At 35.6% G+C, this 16,192-nt stretch overlaps 1 protein-coding gene and 1 long non-coding RNA gene across 3 annotated transcripts; both read right to left on the reverse strand.

Moving 5' to 3' along the window:
* Nucleotides 1–8,632: 8,632 nt before the first annotated feature.
* LOC113292847 lies at nucleotides 8,633–10,467 on the reverse strand. The gene is made up of 2 exons (XR_003331906.1): nucleotides 10,195–10,467; nucleotides 8,633–9,201 (listed from the first exon to the last, which is right to left on the reverse strand). It is a non-coding gene; the product is annotated as an uncharacterized LOC113292847 (long non-coding RNA).
* A 2,281-nt stretch (nucleotides 10,468–12,748) lies between these two features.
* Nucleotides 12,749–15,836, reverse strand: LOC113292848 (protein CREG1-like). 2 transcript variants are annotated; one of them, XM_026541682.1, is made up of 6 exons: nucleotides 15,526–15,836; nucleotides 14,530–14,565; nucleotides 14,239–14,440; nucleotides 13,527–13,605; nucleotides 13,307–13,424; nucleotides 12,749–12,981 (listed from the first exon to the last, which is right to left on the reverse strand). In XM_026541682.1, exons 1-6 carry the CDS (start codon nucleotides 15,696–15,698, stop codon nucleotides 12,951–12,953), a joined length of 639 nt encoding a protein of 212 aa, XP_026397467.1. In that variant the 5' UTR covers nucleotides 15,699–15,836; the 3' UTR covers nucleotides 12,749–12,950. The 2 variants fall into 2 exon arrangements, with proteins under 2 accessions (XP_026397467.1, XP_026397466.1); XM_026541681.1 differs by having other exon boundaries at nucleotides 12,749–13,005; nucleotides 15,526–15,834.
* Between the last annotated feature and the right edge of the window lie 356 nt (nucleotides 15,837–16,192).

The following is a 16,192-nucleotide window of genomic DNA, read 5'->3' on the forward strand; positions in this document are numbered from 1 at the left end:
AGTTGCCTCTAGATGATGGTGGTGGAATTGGTGGTTGCTGGTGGTGATTGGTGGCGGTGGATGAAAGTGGTGGTGGTTGGTGGCAGTGGTGGGTAGTAGTGGTGGTTGTCAGTGGTGTACAGTGGCGCTGGTTGTCGGTGGTAGTTGGTGGCGGTGGTGGAGGAAAATGGCGGTGCTGGCTGGCAGTGGTGGTGGACAGTGGTGCTGGTTGGCGGCGGTAGTGGTGGACAGTGGTGGCGGTTGGCGGTGGTGGACAGTGGTGGTGGTTAGCTGCGGTGGTGGTGGTCGTCGGTGATGGTGGTGGAAAAATGGCGGTGGTTGGTGGTTGTGGTGGTGGTTGGTTGTTGGCGGTGGTGGACAGTAGAGGTCTTTTTTTTTTTTTTTTGAATAGTGGTTAGTGATAATGGTTTTGTATATACATTACACAAAAGAGGGTATTTTAGCAATGTTCCCTTTTTTCTTTTTACAAAATTAGACCTCCTAGCCCTTTTATGCTTGATATAGAGTATCAAGTATTTTTTTACTTCTCCAAAGCAAGATTTGATAAGTCCATTAAAATGATCGATATCAATTTCTTCTCTCAGTGCATTCCAATGTAGTATCATTTCGAAATCAATCCAAAAAGAAGTACATCCAATTCAAAATGATGGTATTCATTAGTCCACTAATATACCAATGCCAGCAGAAGAATACATATACTTTTATACATCAATCAACCCATAGATTTCCATGAGATATTTTCTCTTCGATAAGTATAAGATTACAAACATAAGATGAAATACATCCAAAAATAAGAAGGAACTATCGGACTTTCCAAAAATAGAACTTCACACATTCCAAATATATATGTTATAAAGTTCAAAAGGAAGACCTTTAGGCTATTCAAGTCCATGACACAAAGAGAGTTTCTCGTCATTTATGGATGGCAACACGGCGTCCTGCAACTGATTTTCTGTTTGACGTGTTTCAAAGTCAAGTAGTGGAAGCCGTTGATAAGTTTCTGCAATCAACTAATGATTCCTGAAATTCCGCAATGAGGTGTGATATATTAGCAAATCTTCTATAAAAATAAGATGAATAATCAGTGCACAAACAGTCAATTCGGTTAACAACCCTTGTCAAACTCGAATAGATACAATGGAAACAACATACGACTTTGAGTTACAAAGTTTCGCAAAAAATACTTTTGTCCAAGCAAATAAAATCCCTTACATGATGAATTGATATTCAAGATATTGCAACTAATGAATTGAAAATTAAAAAAGTTCCAGTGAATCCAGACAGTTAATTGCTTAAGCAAACAAAGGGTCCTAGTTGCTGACACAACAAATATTTGTTACAAATTTGCAATTATTATCTCACGAACAGAAAAATTCAAGAAGCACATAAAAATACCCAACAATGTCTTGTAACCCAAATCATGTATCCATATAAAACTCAAGATTTCCCTAAAAATTGGAGAGTGTTAACAAATGGAGATCAAAATAAGGCTACAAACAACTGGGAGGCAGTACCTAAAGGAAAATGTAAGCAATCAGGGAAACTTGGTGGAGCGGAACGAAAAAAGTTTCCAAGACTTACAACACACAAAGGGATGGAGCATGCCAGAAAATGATAAAAAGAAAAATTGAATTAGATGTGAGATAGAAAATTTTCAATTTGTGTAGAATCGCCGAACAAATTTTTGAAAATGGAGAAACAAAGAATCACTTGTGTGAGGTAGTCACTAATGAAGCCTAGAAATGATGGTGGCAATTGGTGGTAAAATATAAGTAAGTTGTTTCTTAACCAACAAACCTCCAAACCATAGGAGAAATAACGACTCATCTAGGAAGTAATAACAAGCATTCGATCATTTATTCATTAGCTCACTACTCAAATTCCACTCACCAGCTCAGTCTCTGCAATTTCAACTCAACAACACCTCACCTCAGCTCCATGAACTACAATCTTTGACATCTCAGCACTCAAACAAACCCTTTTCATCAGGCTACTATAATCCATCATCTCTCTGTAACCATGAAAATCATCTCAACCCATTCAGCTGCAGAGCTTACACATCAATACTAGCTGCAACGTTAACTCCTAACATAAATCTATCCTTGCAGATTAATTCTTATTGAAGAATAAGTAACCACCTTGGAAGATATATCGGCTGCATCATTCCCCTTGCAACATCCATCAGTAAGTTAAACTTAACAACCGATATCTATTTGGATGTGATTTTGTATGTCATTTTGCATTAACAAACTTGTGGTGCAACGGTAGCACGACTGCCTCCATGTTAGATGATGCGTGTTCGACTCACGCCGGGTTTATTTTTTGTGTATACTTTTAATAATATGGAGACAACTTGTCCTAGTTGCTTCCACGTGTGGAGACAACTTGAGCTAGTTGCCTCTATTATTGAAGACAACTTCAACAAGTTGCCTTCAGATTTGGAGACAACTTTCAGCAATTTGCCTCTGATGATGGTGGTGGAATTGGTGGTGATTGCTAGCGGTGGATGAAGTGGTGGTGGTTGGTGGCGGTGGCGGTGGTGGGTAGTGGTGGTGGTTGTCAGTGGTGTACAATTGCGCTGGTTGTTGGTGGTGGTTGGCGGCGGTGGTGGAGGAAAATGGCGGTGCTGGTTGGCAGTGGTGCTGGTTGGCGACGGTAGTGGTGGACAGTGGTGGCGGTGGTGGTTGGCGGCGGTGGTGGTGGTCGTCGGTGGTGGTGGTGGCTGTTGGCGGTGATTGGTGGTTGTGGTGGTGGTTGGTGGTGGTGGTTGTTGACGGCGCTGGACATAAGAGGTTTTTTTTTTTTTTTTTTGAATAGTGGTTAGTGATAATGGTTTTGTATATACATTACACAAAAAAGGGTATTTTAGTAATGTTTCCTTTTTTCTTTTTACAAAATTAGACCTCCTAGCCCTTTTATGCTTGATATAGAGTATCAAGTCTTTTTTTGCTTCTCCAAAGCAAGATTTGATAAGTCCATTAAAATGATCGATATCAATTTCTTCTCTCAGTGCATTCCAATGTAGTATCATTTCAAAATCAATCCAAAAAGAAGTACATCCAGTTCAAAATGATGGTAGTCATTAGTCCACTAATATACCAATGCCAGCAGAAGAATACATATAATTTTATACATCAATCAACCCATAGATTTTTCCATGAGATATTTTCTCTTCGATAAGTATAAGATTACAAACATAAGATGAAATACATCCAAAAATAAGAAGGAACTATCGGACTTTCCAAAAATAGAACTTCACACATTCCAAATATATATGTTATAAAGTTCAAAATGAAGACCTTTAGGCTATTCAAGTCCATGACACAAAGAGAGTTTCTCGTCATTTATGGATGGCAACACGGCGTCCTGCAACTGATTTTCTGTTTGACGTGTTTCAAAGTCAAGTAGTGGAAGCCGTTGATAAGTTTCTGCAATCAACTAATGATTCCTGAAATTCCGCAATGAGGTGTGATATATTAGCAAATCTACTATAAAAATAAGATGAATAATCAGTGTACAAACAGTCAATTCGGTTAACAACCCTTGTCAAACTCGAATAGATACAATGGAAACAACATACGACTTTGAGTTACAAAGTTTCGCAAAAAATACTTTTGTCCAAGCAAATAAAACCCCTTACATGATGAATTGATATTCAAGATATTGCAACTAATGAATTGAAAATTAAAAAAGTTCCAGTGAATCCAGACAGTTAATTGCTTAAGCAAACAAAGGGTCCTAGTTGCTGACACAACAAATATTTGTTACAAATTTGCAATTATTATCTCACGAACAGAAAAATTCAAGAAGCACATAAAAATACCCAACAATGTCTTGTAACCCAAATCATGTATCCATATAAAACTCAAGATTTCCCTAAAAATTGGAGAGTGTTAACAAATGGAGATCAAAATAAGGCTACAAACAACTGGGAGGCAGTACCTAAAGGAAAATGTAAACAATCAGGGAAACTTGGTGGAGCGGAACGAAAAAAGTTTCCAAGACTTACAACACACAAAGGAATGGAGCATGCCAGAAAATGATAAAAAGAAAAATTGAATTAGATGTGAGATAGAAAATTTTCAATTTTTGTAGAATCGCCGAACAAATTTTTGAAAATGGAGAAACAAAGAATCACTTGTGTGAGGTAGTCATTAATGAAGCCTAGAAATGATGGTGGCAATTGGTGGTAAAATATAAGTAAGTTGTTTCTTAACCAACAAACCTCCAAACCATAGGAGAAATAACGACTCATCTAGGCAGTAATAACAAGCATTCGATCATTCATTTATTAGCTCACTACTCAAATTCCACTCACCAGCTCAGTCTCTGCAATTTCAACTCAACAACACCTCACCTCATCTCCATGAACTGCAATCTTTGACATCTCAGCACTCAAACAAACCCTTTTCATCAGGCTACTATAATCCATCATCTCTCTGTAACCATGAAAATCATCTCAACCCATTCAGCTGCAGAGCGTACACATCAATACTAGCTGCAATGTTAACTCCTAACATAAATCTATCCTTGCAGATTAATTCTTATTGAAGAATAAGTAACCACCTTGGCAGATATATCGGCTGCATCATTCCCCTTGCAACATCCATCAGTAAGTTAAACTTAACAACCAATATCTATTTGGATGTGATTTTGTATGTCATTTTGCATTAACAAACTTGTGGTGCAACGGTAGCACGACTGACTCCATGTTAGATGATGCGTGTTCGACTCACGCCGGGTTTATTTTTTGTGTATACTTTTAATAATATGGAGACAACTTGTCCTAGTTGCTTCCACGTGTGGAGACAACTTGAGCTAGTTGCCTCCATTATTGAAGACAACTTCAACAAGTTGCCTTCAGATTTGGAGACAACTTTCAGCAATTTGCCTCTGATGATGGTGGTGGAATTGGTGGTTGCTGGTGGTGATTGGTAGCGGTGGATGAAGTGGTGGTGGTGGGTAGTGGTGGTGGTTGTCAGTGGTGTACAGTTGCGCTGGTTGTTGGTGGTGGTTGGCGGCGGTGGTGGAGGAAAATGGCGGTGCTGGTTGGCAGTGGTGCTGGTTGGCGACGGTAGTGGTGGACAGTGGTAGCGGTTGGCGGTGGTGGTCAGTTATGGTGGTTGGCGGCGGTGGTGGTGGTCGTCGGTGGTGGTGGTGGCTGTTGGCGGTGGTTGGTGGTGGTGGTTGTTGGCGGCGCTGGACAGTAGAGGTTTTTTTTTTTTTTTTTGAATAGTGGTTTTGTATACACATTACACAAAAAAGGGTATTTTAGTAATGTTCCCTTTATTCTTTTTACAAAGTTAGACCTCCTAGCCCTTTTATGATTGATATAGAGTATCAAGTCTTTTTTTGCTTCTCCAAAGCAAGATTTGATAAGTCCATTAAAATGATCGATATCAATTTCTTCTCTCAGTGCATTCCAATGTAGTATCATTTCGAAATCAATCCAAAAAGAAGTACATCCAATTCAAAATGATGGTAGTCATTAGTCCACTAATATACCAATGCCAGCAGAAGAATACATATACTTTTATACATCAATCAACCCATAGATTTCCATGAGATATTTTCTCTTCGATAAGTATAAGATTACAAACATAAGATGAAATACATCCAAAAATAAGAAGGAACTATCAGACTTTCCAAAAATAGAACTTCACACATTCCAAATATATATGTTATAAAGTTCAAAATGAATACCTTTAGTCTATTCAAGTCCATGACACAAAGAGAGTTTCTCGTCATTTATGGATGGCAACACGGCGTCCTGCAACTGATTTTCTGTTTGACGTGTTTCAAAGTCAAGTAGTGGAAGCCGTTGATAAGTTTCTGCAATCAACTAATGATTCCTGAAATTCCGCAATGAGGTGTGATATATTAGCAAATCTTCTATAAAAATAAGATGAATAATCAGTGCACAAACAGTCAATTCGGTTAACAACCCTTGTCAAACTCGAATAGATACAATGGAAACAACATGTGACTTTGAGTTACAAAGTTTCGCAAAAAATACTTTTGTCCAAGCAAATAAAATACCTTACATGATGAATTGATATTCAAGATATTGCAACTAATGAATTGAAAATTAAAAAAGTTCCAGTGAATCCGGACAGTTAATTGCTTAAGCAAACAAAGGGTCCTAGTTGCTGACACAACAAATATTTGTTACAAATTTGCAATTATTATCCCACGAACAGAAAAATTCAAGAAGCACATAAAAATACCCAACAATGTCTTGTAACCCAAATCATGTATCCATATAAAACTCAAGATTTCCCTAAAAATTGGAGAGTGTTAACAAATGGAGATCAAAATAAGGCTACAAACAACTGGGAGGCAGTAACTAAAGGAAAATGTAAGCAATCAGGGAAACTTGGTGGAGCGGAACGAAAAAAGTTTCCAGGGCTTACAATACACAAAGGGATGTAGCATGCCAGAAAATGATAAAAAGAAAAATTGAATTAGATGTGAGATGAGAGATTTCCTGTTTAGTCCACTAAACCCAATCCGGATTAGTGGCTAGTCCAGCGGGAAACAACATTTACTCCCTAGTCCAAAAAAGATTTGAAAAGAGTAAAATTACTCTACTAACCCTAACATATAATATACTATGTATGTTAGTAACATATGTAATATGTAGTAACATATATACTAGTATTAATACTAGTTTACTAGTATACATATGTAATATGTAGTAACATATGTAACTAGTATACATATGTAATATGTAGTAACATATGTAACTAGTAATATGTAGTAACTAATAACTAGTAGTATACTAGTAACTACTAGTATACTAGTATTAATATGTAGTATGTAGTAAAATATGTAGTAACATATATAGAACAAATGTAGTGTGTAGTAACATATGTTACTAGTATCAATATGTTATATACTGATACTACATATTAATATGTAGTATGTTATACATTGGCACTACATATTAATATGTAGTAACATTATTAATATGTGGTATATTATATATTGATATTACATATTAATATTGATACTACATATTAATATGTAGTATGTTATATTGACACTACATATAATATATATGTAGTGTCATATTAGTATGTAGTATGCTATATATTGATATTACATATTAATATGTTACTAGTATACTAGTATACTAGTTTACTAGTATAATACTAGTTACTATTAGTACTACTAGTATACTAGTATAGTACTAGTTACTACTAGTAAACTAGTCTACTAGTACACATGTTACTACTAGTATAGTAGAGTAGTTACTTAATACTAGTTTACTGGTATACTAGTATACATATGTAATATGTAGTAACATGTGTAACTAGTGTACATATGTAATATGTAGTAGTAACATGTGTAACTAGTGTACATATGTAATACGTAGTAACATATGTAACTAGTAATATGTAGTAACTAGTAACATATGTAATATGTAGTGTCATATTAATATGTAGTGTCATATTAGTATGTAGTATGTTATATATTGATATTACATATTAATATGTTACTAGTATACTAGTTTACTAGTATAATACTAGTTACTAAGTACTACTAGTATACTAGTATAGTACTAGTTACTACTAGTAAACTAGTCTACTAGTACACATGTTACTACTAGTATAGTAGAGTAGTTACTTAATACTAGTTTACTAGTATACTAGTATACATATGTAATATGTAGTAACATATGTAACTAGTATACATATGTAATATGTAGTAACATATGTAACTAGTAATATGTAGTAACTAGTAACATGTAGTAATATGTAGTGTCATATTAGTATGTAGTATGTTATATATTGATATTACATATTAATATGTTACTAGTATAATACTAGTTACTATTAGTACTACTAGTATAGTACTAGTTACTACTAGTAAACTAGTCTACTAGTACACATGTTACTAGTAGTATAGTAGAGTAGTTACTTAATTTACGAGTAACATATTCTTTTTACTATTAATATAGTACATATTGATATGTAGTATGACCATATTGATACTATTAGTATGTAGTAACATATTACTAGTAATATTAAATGTGTTGATACTAATTAGATCTGTAAGGGTGTTTTAGGCATTTAGAAAATACACTTTATAATCTCCACAAAGTTTTTGGACTAGCGAGTAAATAATCTAGTCCAAAAACATGTTTTTGGACTAACGAGTAAATGTTTTTTGTGGATGGACTAGCCATTAACTGGGTCATGAAAAATTGGACTAAATAGTAATTCCTACATGTGAGATAGAAAATTTTCAATTTTTTGTAGAATCGCCGAACAAATTTTTAAAAATGGAGAAACAAAGAATCACTTGTGTGAGGTAGTCACTAATGAAGCCTAGAAATGATGGTGGCAATTGGTGGTAAAATATAAGTAAGCTGTTTCTTAACCAACAAACCTCCAAACCATAGGAGAAATAACGAGTCATCTAGGCAGTAGTGACACATGATGGTTAAATGTACTCCCCATGAGCAGAAATATATATGGGAACATGTATAACAGTTGATAAATTACTCACCTAATTATTATTTTACACAGAACGATGAGATCATAATAACCATAAGCGTTTCCGATATTCCAATATTCCATGCGTGTCGTTTCCATATGGAAGGAAGACAAAGTGAAGTGCTAGCTGGTTAAATGGAATTAGAGCAGATATATATCTTAGATACAATTCAAATTTCAATTGTCGTTTATTTATCCTTACATGGTATGCATAAATTGATATCCATCGGTGGCATGGCTTCAAGAGTGATTTTTGTACAACTGCTATAATCAGTTTTCTGTCCGGTCCCTTACATACTTTCTCTAAGGATATTGCGAAATAGCTAAATCAAATTCGAGATTAAAAATCTAAGTGCCCAAAGTCATTTCCTGCATCTTAAAATTCCAGTCGCAATAGATGAATATGAAAAAGCTCCGGGAAAAATAAAACCTGGTAAGTAAAACCGATGCTCGAGTATAGGTTTTGTTTTTTCTCCATGTTTTTTCTCTATCTCTTTCTTCAACATTTTGCAGCTGTTGGTTTTGAAGCTTGTCTTACAAATGCGATCATTCATGTAGGTGTGAAACTTGACCGCCATCTCCTTCAAACACTGCTTTCGTTCAAAGTAGGTCCAAAGTTGCAAATGAAGTAGGTCCAAGGTTGCAAATTAGAACTTCACTGTCTTAATTGTGCACACCACCAGCTTTTGGACATTATATCCTAGCAAAGAGAGAAAAAAAAGTGATCAGTTCAACCCAAAGTATAGATTTTGAGTTTAGGAATTGTCGAAATTAGTTCTCATGGTGATAAAACAAAATAAGCTCAAGGCCCAGACTAACGAATATTACATATTTTTTTTAAGAAGGGTTGCATTTATCACTTCCCACAAAACTAAAAATTCACATGTGTAGTGCGAGATTCACAAAACGAATTATAGATATCACTCGTGCACGACTGAGTGCAATATAGAGGAAGATGACATTACCTACAAAAAAGAAAGAAAGAGTAAGACCGACAAATTTAATTAGCAAGCTATTTGGTATATAATATAGAGGAAGATGACATTACCTACAAAAAAGAAAGAAAGAGTAAGACCGACAAATTTAATTAGCAAGCTATTTGGTATAATAATTTAATGATGTGGTCTTTGCATTTTTACAGAACGCCGAATGGATATTGGTAGATTATTCTGAAACATTAAGCTCTTTAGCTAAACAGACTATTGTTAGATTGCTGTCCTTAGATGTGCATTTTGGTTAACTGTATGTAAGCAAAACACCCATTTCTTCAAATGTGTCTGGTGGATTATTATACCTATAGTTGAAATTGAAAAACTGTATCTTTACACGAATATGATGAACATGATTAGGATTTAAAAATACTGTGAACACACATTACAACACACAACAAAGATATAAAGATGGATACTAAAGTTGAGTAGACAAAAAATACAAAAGGGAGACGGTGAAAGTGGCCCAATACAAATGATACTATGTTAAAATTCAAATTACAACGATGTTAATTGAGAGGAAACGGACACAACATATCTAAAGTTCGTGGGATGCTGTAGTTACGCCATTAGAGAATCAATAGCTATTGATAAATGTAAAAAATTGCAAATAGGAAATCTAGGGCTTTTTGACAGCGAAAAATGAAAACCAAATATCGGGAGAGAAATCATCAGATAAGAAGAAAAACCCGAATGAGTCATACCTGTTCTTCTTCAATCTGTTCGACGGGTCTCTAGATGCATGTGAGTTTATGCTTAGGTAAGCTTACGAGCTTATCAAAAGAAACGTCGGTATGTGAATTTATGGGCTTGAAAAACCATTGAATTCCATTGATTGCAAGAATTTGACACAAATCCAATTGATTGAAAGAATTTGAAACTGTAGGACTTGGTTCTTCTGTACGTTTTTTTTCACCTTTCATCAAGGGATTTGACAACAGACTGAAACAGGCTGTGAACGTGAGACACTCCCATCCTTTTAGATGAGGGCGTAAAAAAAGGGTGCAGTGTGAGCCCCAATTTATCTTTTGCACTTTCATGCTGTTTGCGAGTATTGACAGCCGTCGATCAGAAAAAAAAGCTTACTCACATCTGTCAGATTGAGCAAAACACATTTATTTTTGTAAGATAGATACATATTTTGTGTACGTTCCGTTGAAGTGATGTATCTCTTTGATCTATTTGCATTAAAATGGAACATGACTAAGACGATTTTCATAATAACCGGATTAAGCTGTATGTCCAAGTCGTGTTTAACAATGGGTAGTTTTGATTGCATAGCTATAATTAGCCACTTGATGATTGGTGGTCGGCCAAGTCGTGTTTAACAGCATGAAATGATTAATTGATATTTTCAACTTTAAATTTTTTGAATTAAGATCAAATTGAATAAAAGAACTGAAGTTAAGTACTCTAAAACAATATCTACTACTTGCACAGATTTACATCTTAGCACCGTATGTTGCACCCAACAACATGTTCACATCCCATGTTTGTGTCTGGTAAGGAGTGGTTGTCTGGATCTGCAGGGACGGGCTTAGCAAGGGGCTAAAGGAGGCTATAGCCCGTCCCTAATGTTTGGGTAAAGAGAATTTAGTATAGAAATTTAGGTTAAATTTTATGTTTAGTCCATATATTAATTGTATTTAGCTAATTGTATGTGATTTTTAGCCCATACTACGAGGTGATCAAAATTTAAGTCATATTTAAAGTAAATAATCTTCTTCCACTCACTACCTTTCTACTCCTACTTTCTTCTCTTTTAGTAATCACTTTGTTTTTTTGGTATTTGTGTTCGTTTTAATTTTTATTTCCCTAGCTAATTTAGTATTGTACGGGTGGATCACTATTTGGCGACTAATTATGTGATGTATTCCAAAAAATTTGTCGCAGCCTTCGGCCGCATTATCGACTGTTACAATCCAGCCCTACCCAAGGAAGAATCCTGGGTCCATCCCTGTGGATCTGAATGCAACTTCATCTGCTGGGCATGAAGTCAACTTAAAATCAGATAATTTAGTTTAAATACTATCTTCTTGCATCCATTCTGTTAATTTATTTCTCTTCTTCAAATCATTTTACTTGTTATTATGGCATTTGAAGAGATCTTTGTTAACGGTGCCACAGGGTTCATAACTATGAGAGCTTTCATTGTTATGATCCGCATCTCTTTTTTGTTGCGGACAACAATGAGCATTGGCCACTAAGAATTGAGGGAATTTGCAGCAGAGGTTAGTTCTAAAAGAAGGGAAGCCCATGCTGTTTTCATATACAAGAACGGAGGGAGGGTTTCTTACGGGCGCTCTATTTGTTTGCCATAGTGCAAAATATGCTTTCCTAACCAATTTGCAATAGATGTAAATCCTTTGACTAGATAGGAATCTTTAGCTAAAATTATACTCCCTCCGTTCTTAAATAATAGGCTGGTTTCTATAAATAAATGTTTGAAAAAAATAGGCTGATTTCTTAATTGGGAAAGTCAAATGTTATTTTAGTTTTTTTGGACCACTTTTCTCTTAACTTCTTTTAGTGACAAGTGTTTATGGACCATTTCACTTTACTTCTTTTGCTGACAAGTGTCATGAAGACCATTTCACTTCACTTTTTTTTATTGACAAGTGTCATGAGGACCACTTTCAATGATTGATTCTCTTAATTTCCTTAATTTTCTCTAAAATCAAAACCAGCCTATTAAAAAAGAACGTGGGGAGTATTAAAGAGAAGAGAGGATTGAGATATGATTCCATGAATCTCAGGACTCCTTAGGTTTGTGTCTCAGGGGGCTGAACCAGGCAATGAGAGAAGACCCTAAAAGCATTACTGCAGTATGCGAAAGCTAATAAAGAATTTGAAAATGGCTTCAAGAAGTTACGGCTCTTAAATGCGAGGCAAAAATCATCTCTTTCCTGTGAATTGGGGGGCTATTGGACTATAATTTTTAAACTGGTTCGGGTTCCTAAATAGCTAGATATTTCTCAGAATTAGAAGCTGAAATTCAAAACAACACTCCCTTGACAACGGACGTTTTATAGAACATTAGAACATCAATGTCAAAGTGTGTAATGCTTTCAGAAAGTCTATAAAACAAGTGTGTAATGCTTTTACAGAAGAAACTCATTTGACAAAGTAACATGTCATTTACAGCAACAAGACATCAGAGTAATACATGATGGATCTGCAGGGCCAACAGGGGTACAACACATCTCAGCAAGAGAAGAACGGAGAATGTTCATATGTAGGATCAGCATGTTATAGGAGGAATCAACAATTTTAATATGTATACAAACAGTTTCTTCAGTGTAGTATTTACAATTGGGTTTTCACACCATATACAATGGAAAAAAAATTTGTACAAAACACAAGAAATGAACAGATGTCAAGATGTACATTCACAGACAGTGCAGAATCAAGTATCAATTGCACAAAACATGATAGAGATGAAGGAGAGTGAGGATCGATATCACAGCACAGAAACAGAAGCAAGTTGGCTCCTGTAGAAGACAGAGGCCGTCATTCTGCGAGTAAGAAGTTGATTCAACATTATGAACAATGTAGATATTTTTCGCATCAATCTCACAAACACCGATGTCATATGGATATTCACATCGCAGAAACAAGTTGGCTTCCGTAGAAGACAAACCCCAAGTTTTTGGAATAAGAAATTCAATCAGAGAAAGAGTAAATAAGTGGCAAGTTGTGGAAAAGAGCATTATAAATTTTATTATTATTTCATTTCAGTGAACTGATAGACCAAAAAATACACTGGCTTTTGTGGTTAGCAACTATTATGTTGGTGTTTCATACTCATGTACTCACATTCTTGGTCGAAGATACTGAGCAACTGTGATAGGTTTGGGACCACCGAACCAGTCAATCAGAAATATATCCTCAATTTCCAACTTAAAAATCTGGAAGTCGTGACCCTTAGGCCAGCCTGTGCAACCAAAGCAAAACGAATAGTCAAATATAAAGTCAGAAAACATAAGATATACAAACCATCTAACTAGAAATTAGAAAATTGAGAGTTTTGTTTTACCCTTCATTTCAGGGTGTTTTGCGAATAAGGCATCTTTAGCAAAACTAGCTTCCTTGGAGTTAACATCCACTAGCTTAAACTGGTACAGAAATGAGCAGTTTAGGTGAGAACTCAACTAGCAAAAATGAAATAATTATAGTCTTTAACGTAATCATGCATCTCTCAGAAGATGGGGTACAACTAATCCTGCACTTATAATTAACATATAAAATGAAACAAGTGAAATCTTTAGTTCCCAATATAAACATAAATCAACTGTGAAACAAGGAAAATAGCTAAATGCAAGACCATAAGTTCTCTCTTCATAACCACCATGCGCATGCTAATAACTTTACCAATTACCATCTGGTTTCATGAGTCCAATTATACAGTGCTTAGATCTGCCATAGTAACATCCAAATAACCATGACTATATGTTCGATTCAATGCCTGGACGTTGCAGTACATGGATACGGATATGGGTGTGGTATGGGATCACGTCACTAACAGCGGAGAATAAGTACTTGGAACTGTTGAACAAATCCTGATATATTTAAAATAGTTGCACTTAAATGATCTTAAACTATTTACTTTCTCAACATTTCATCTCCTTATACAATCTTGTAAATGCCTCATATCAATGGTTGATACCAATACAAACACGGATATAAAGTCAAGCAGTAAAAGAGTTGAGTTCCGCAAAATTAAAAGTGATGTTCAAGTTTTAACATACCTTTCCTGTAAGAGTAAGTTTAGCACAAGCTGGGTTCTCAGGATCCTTCCTCCCACAAGTCCCAATGGGAAATTCACTAACTGTGAATGAAGATCTTGCATCTTTCATTCCATTTCTGGCAGTAGGATCAAGGGTTGTCAAATAGAAATATGGGACACCATGACCCTTATTAGGTAACCCATCACTAAATGAGACAACATTCCTGGGTATCATCAAATAACTATGTCAAAACCAACCCTTTTTCCCCAGTAAACACCAAATTAATTACTTTCAAAAATCAAACTAACATACCCGAATGGAGCACCTCCAAGTTCACTTGAAATGGTACTGCATGAACAAACAAGTTTGTCATATATTCGTAACTTTTTTTCATAATAAAACAGATCTTAATAACATCCTGGGCGAAGTAAGCCAACATCAGAAAAATTTACAAGCACATTTTTTTAAGCGGACTGCGTTTCTTACCCAACTAGATGTTCAACAATGTAAGGGATAAGTAAAAAAAAAGACTACTTGATGGATAGGTATCATGAAGACTTGAATAAATCTATCTGATTTAGGTGAGGACTACTATATTTGGTGGATATCCTGGACTTCGAAAAGACTGATTTAGGTGAGGACTACTGTATTTGGTGGATATCCTGGACTTCGAAAAGACATGAACTATATTAGTTATCAGTCTCTCTAATCAAGAGCTGGTTCCTTAGAGCTGTTCTTGCAATCCTACTATCCTAGTTATCCCTATGAGCCATTCATACTTTTCTAAAGATGTAAACTCCACCTCATCCAAAATCCAGTGCTGATTTTCAGGAGTAATGTCTCATTCATTTCATTGATAATTCCAAAATTTGTAACTCAAAATTAAAAATGGAACCATTCTTTCTAGTCACTTTATAATCTAATCACTAAATTTAAAAAATTGGATGAGTTGATTCCCCCAGACAAATCTATTTATAGGATTGAAACAAAATCACCAATACTAATGAAATCAAACCACCAATTAAGTTAAACTAGATCATAAAACCCATTTGATAATGAACTTCATTAATTCTCCCCTCAGAGAAACCAGTTAGAAGTTCAATCCAGCAATTTAGAACGCACAACTAAATACAATCAAACCACAAGAAACAAAACAACCCATATGTTAAAGAATAGAAAATAAAAGATACCCAGACCACCAATTCAGTAAATCTCCAATTTAGTCTGTACAACTTCCCAACCAATCAAATTATTTTCGTACAATTTGCAACTTATACGAAGAGTGAATAGGAAAAGAGATTTTCTTACCTTAAAACACCCCAATTGTTCTGAGAGACCAACCATCGAGCAGTAGCAACAGCATCTTTGGGATCAGTTTTCTGTTGGACTAAATGTCCACGCCTTCCTGCTTCTGCAAATCCTATCCAACTACCAAGAAAAACAAGTGCCAAACAGAACACACTAATTCTCAACTTCTCCATTTCTGACTTCAGAATCTATCAAGTTTACGACAAAGAACAAAGAATGAAACGCGAAACAGATGAACAATTGTGTCTTTGAGCAAAGTGTTTAAATACTCTGAATAAAATACACCGAGAAAGGTATCCAGAGGAGATGATGGGTCACTCACTACACATGACATAGGGGGCGTATCACGTTGGGCATCCTACCTGTCAATCCTAATCCGTTTCCATACATATACATGGCGTATATCGGAGTATGTGTAGCATGGTCATGACACAGGACGGAATAAACCTAGCATAGTGTGCTGCCGCCTGTTGCCGATTGAGAATATTCAAGATTAGAGCTGCACAAGATCCGGTCCATTTTATCTGTACCGGTCCGGAACCGGAAAAACCGGACTCGTACATAACCGGAATCGGAGTAGCCGGGACAGGTACCGGTTCCTAAAATTGAGAACCGGTGTAGGCCGGTACTGATACTAATTCTGGGATGAGTCCCGGCCTGTTCCGGC

Source organism: Papaver somniferum, chromosome 7 (genome assembly GCF_003573695.1).
Source record: "Papaver somniferum cultivar HN1 chromosome 7, ASM357369v1, whole genome shotgun sequence".
Lineage (NCBI taxonomy): Eukaryota > Viridiplantae > Streptophyta > Magnoliopsida > Ranunculales > Papaveraceae > Papaver > Papaver somniferum.

What these genes read in the sequence shown, in the direction of transcription:
- LOC113292848 (XM_026541681.1), bottom strand. Translation starts at nt 15,698, where the DNA reads ATGGAGAAGTTGAGAATTAGTGTGTTCTGTTTGGCACTTGTTTTTCTT. An exon ending in AACTTACTCTTACAGGAAAG is followed by an intron (nt 13,606 to 14,238) that starts GTATGTTAAAAC and finishes TTTCTGTACCAG; the next exon opens with TTTAAGCTAGTGGATGTTAA. An exon ending in CAGTATCTTCGACCAAGAAT is followed by an intron (nt 13,006 to 13,306) that starts GTGAGTACATGA and finishes TCTTACTCGCAG; the next exon opens with AATGACGGCCTCTGTCTTCT.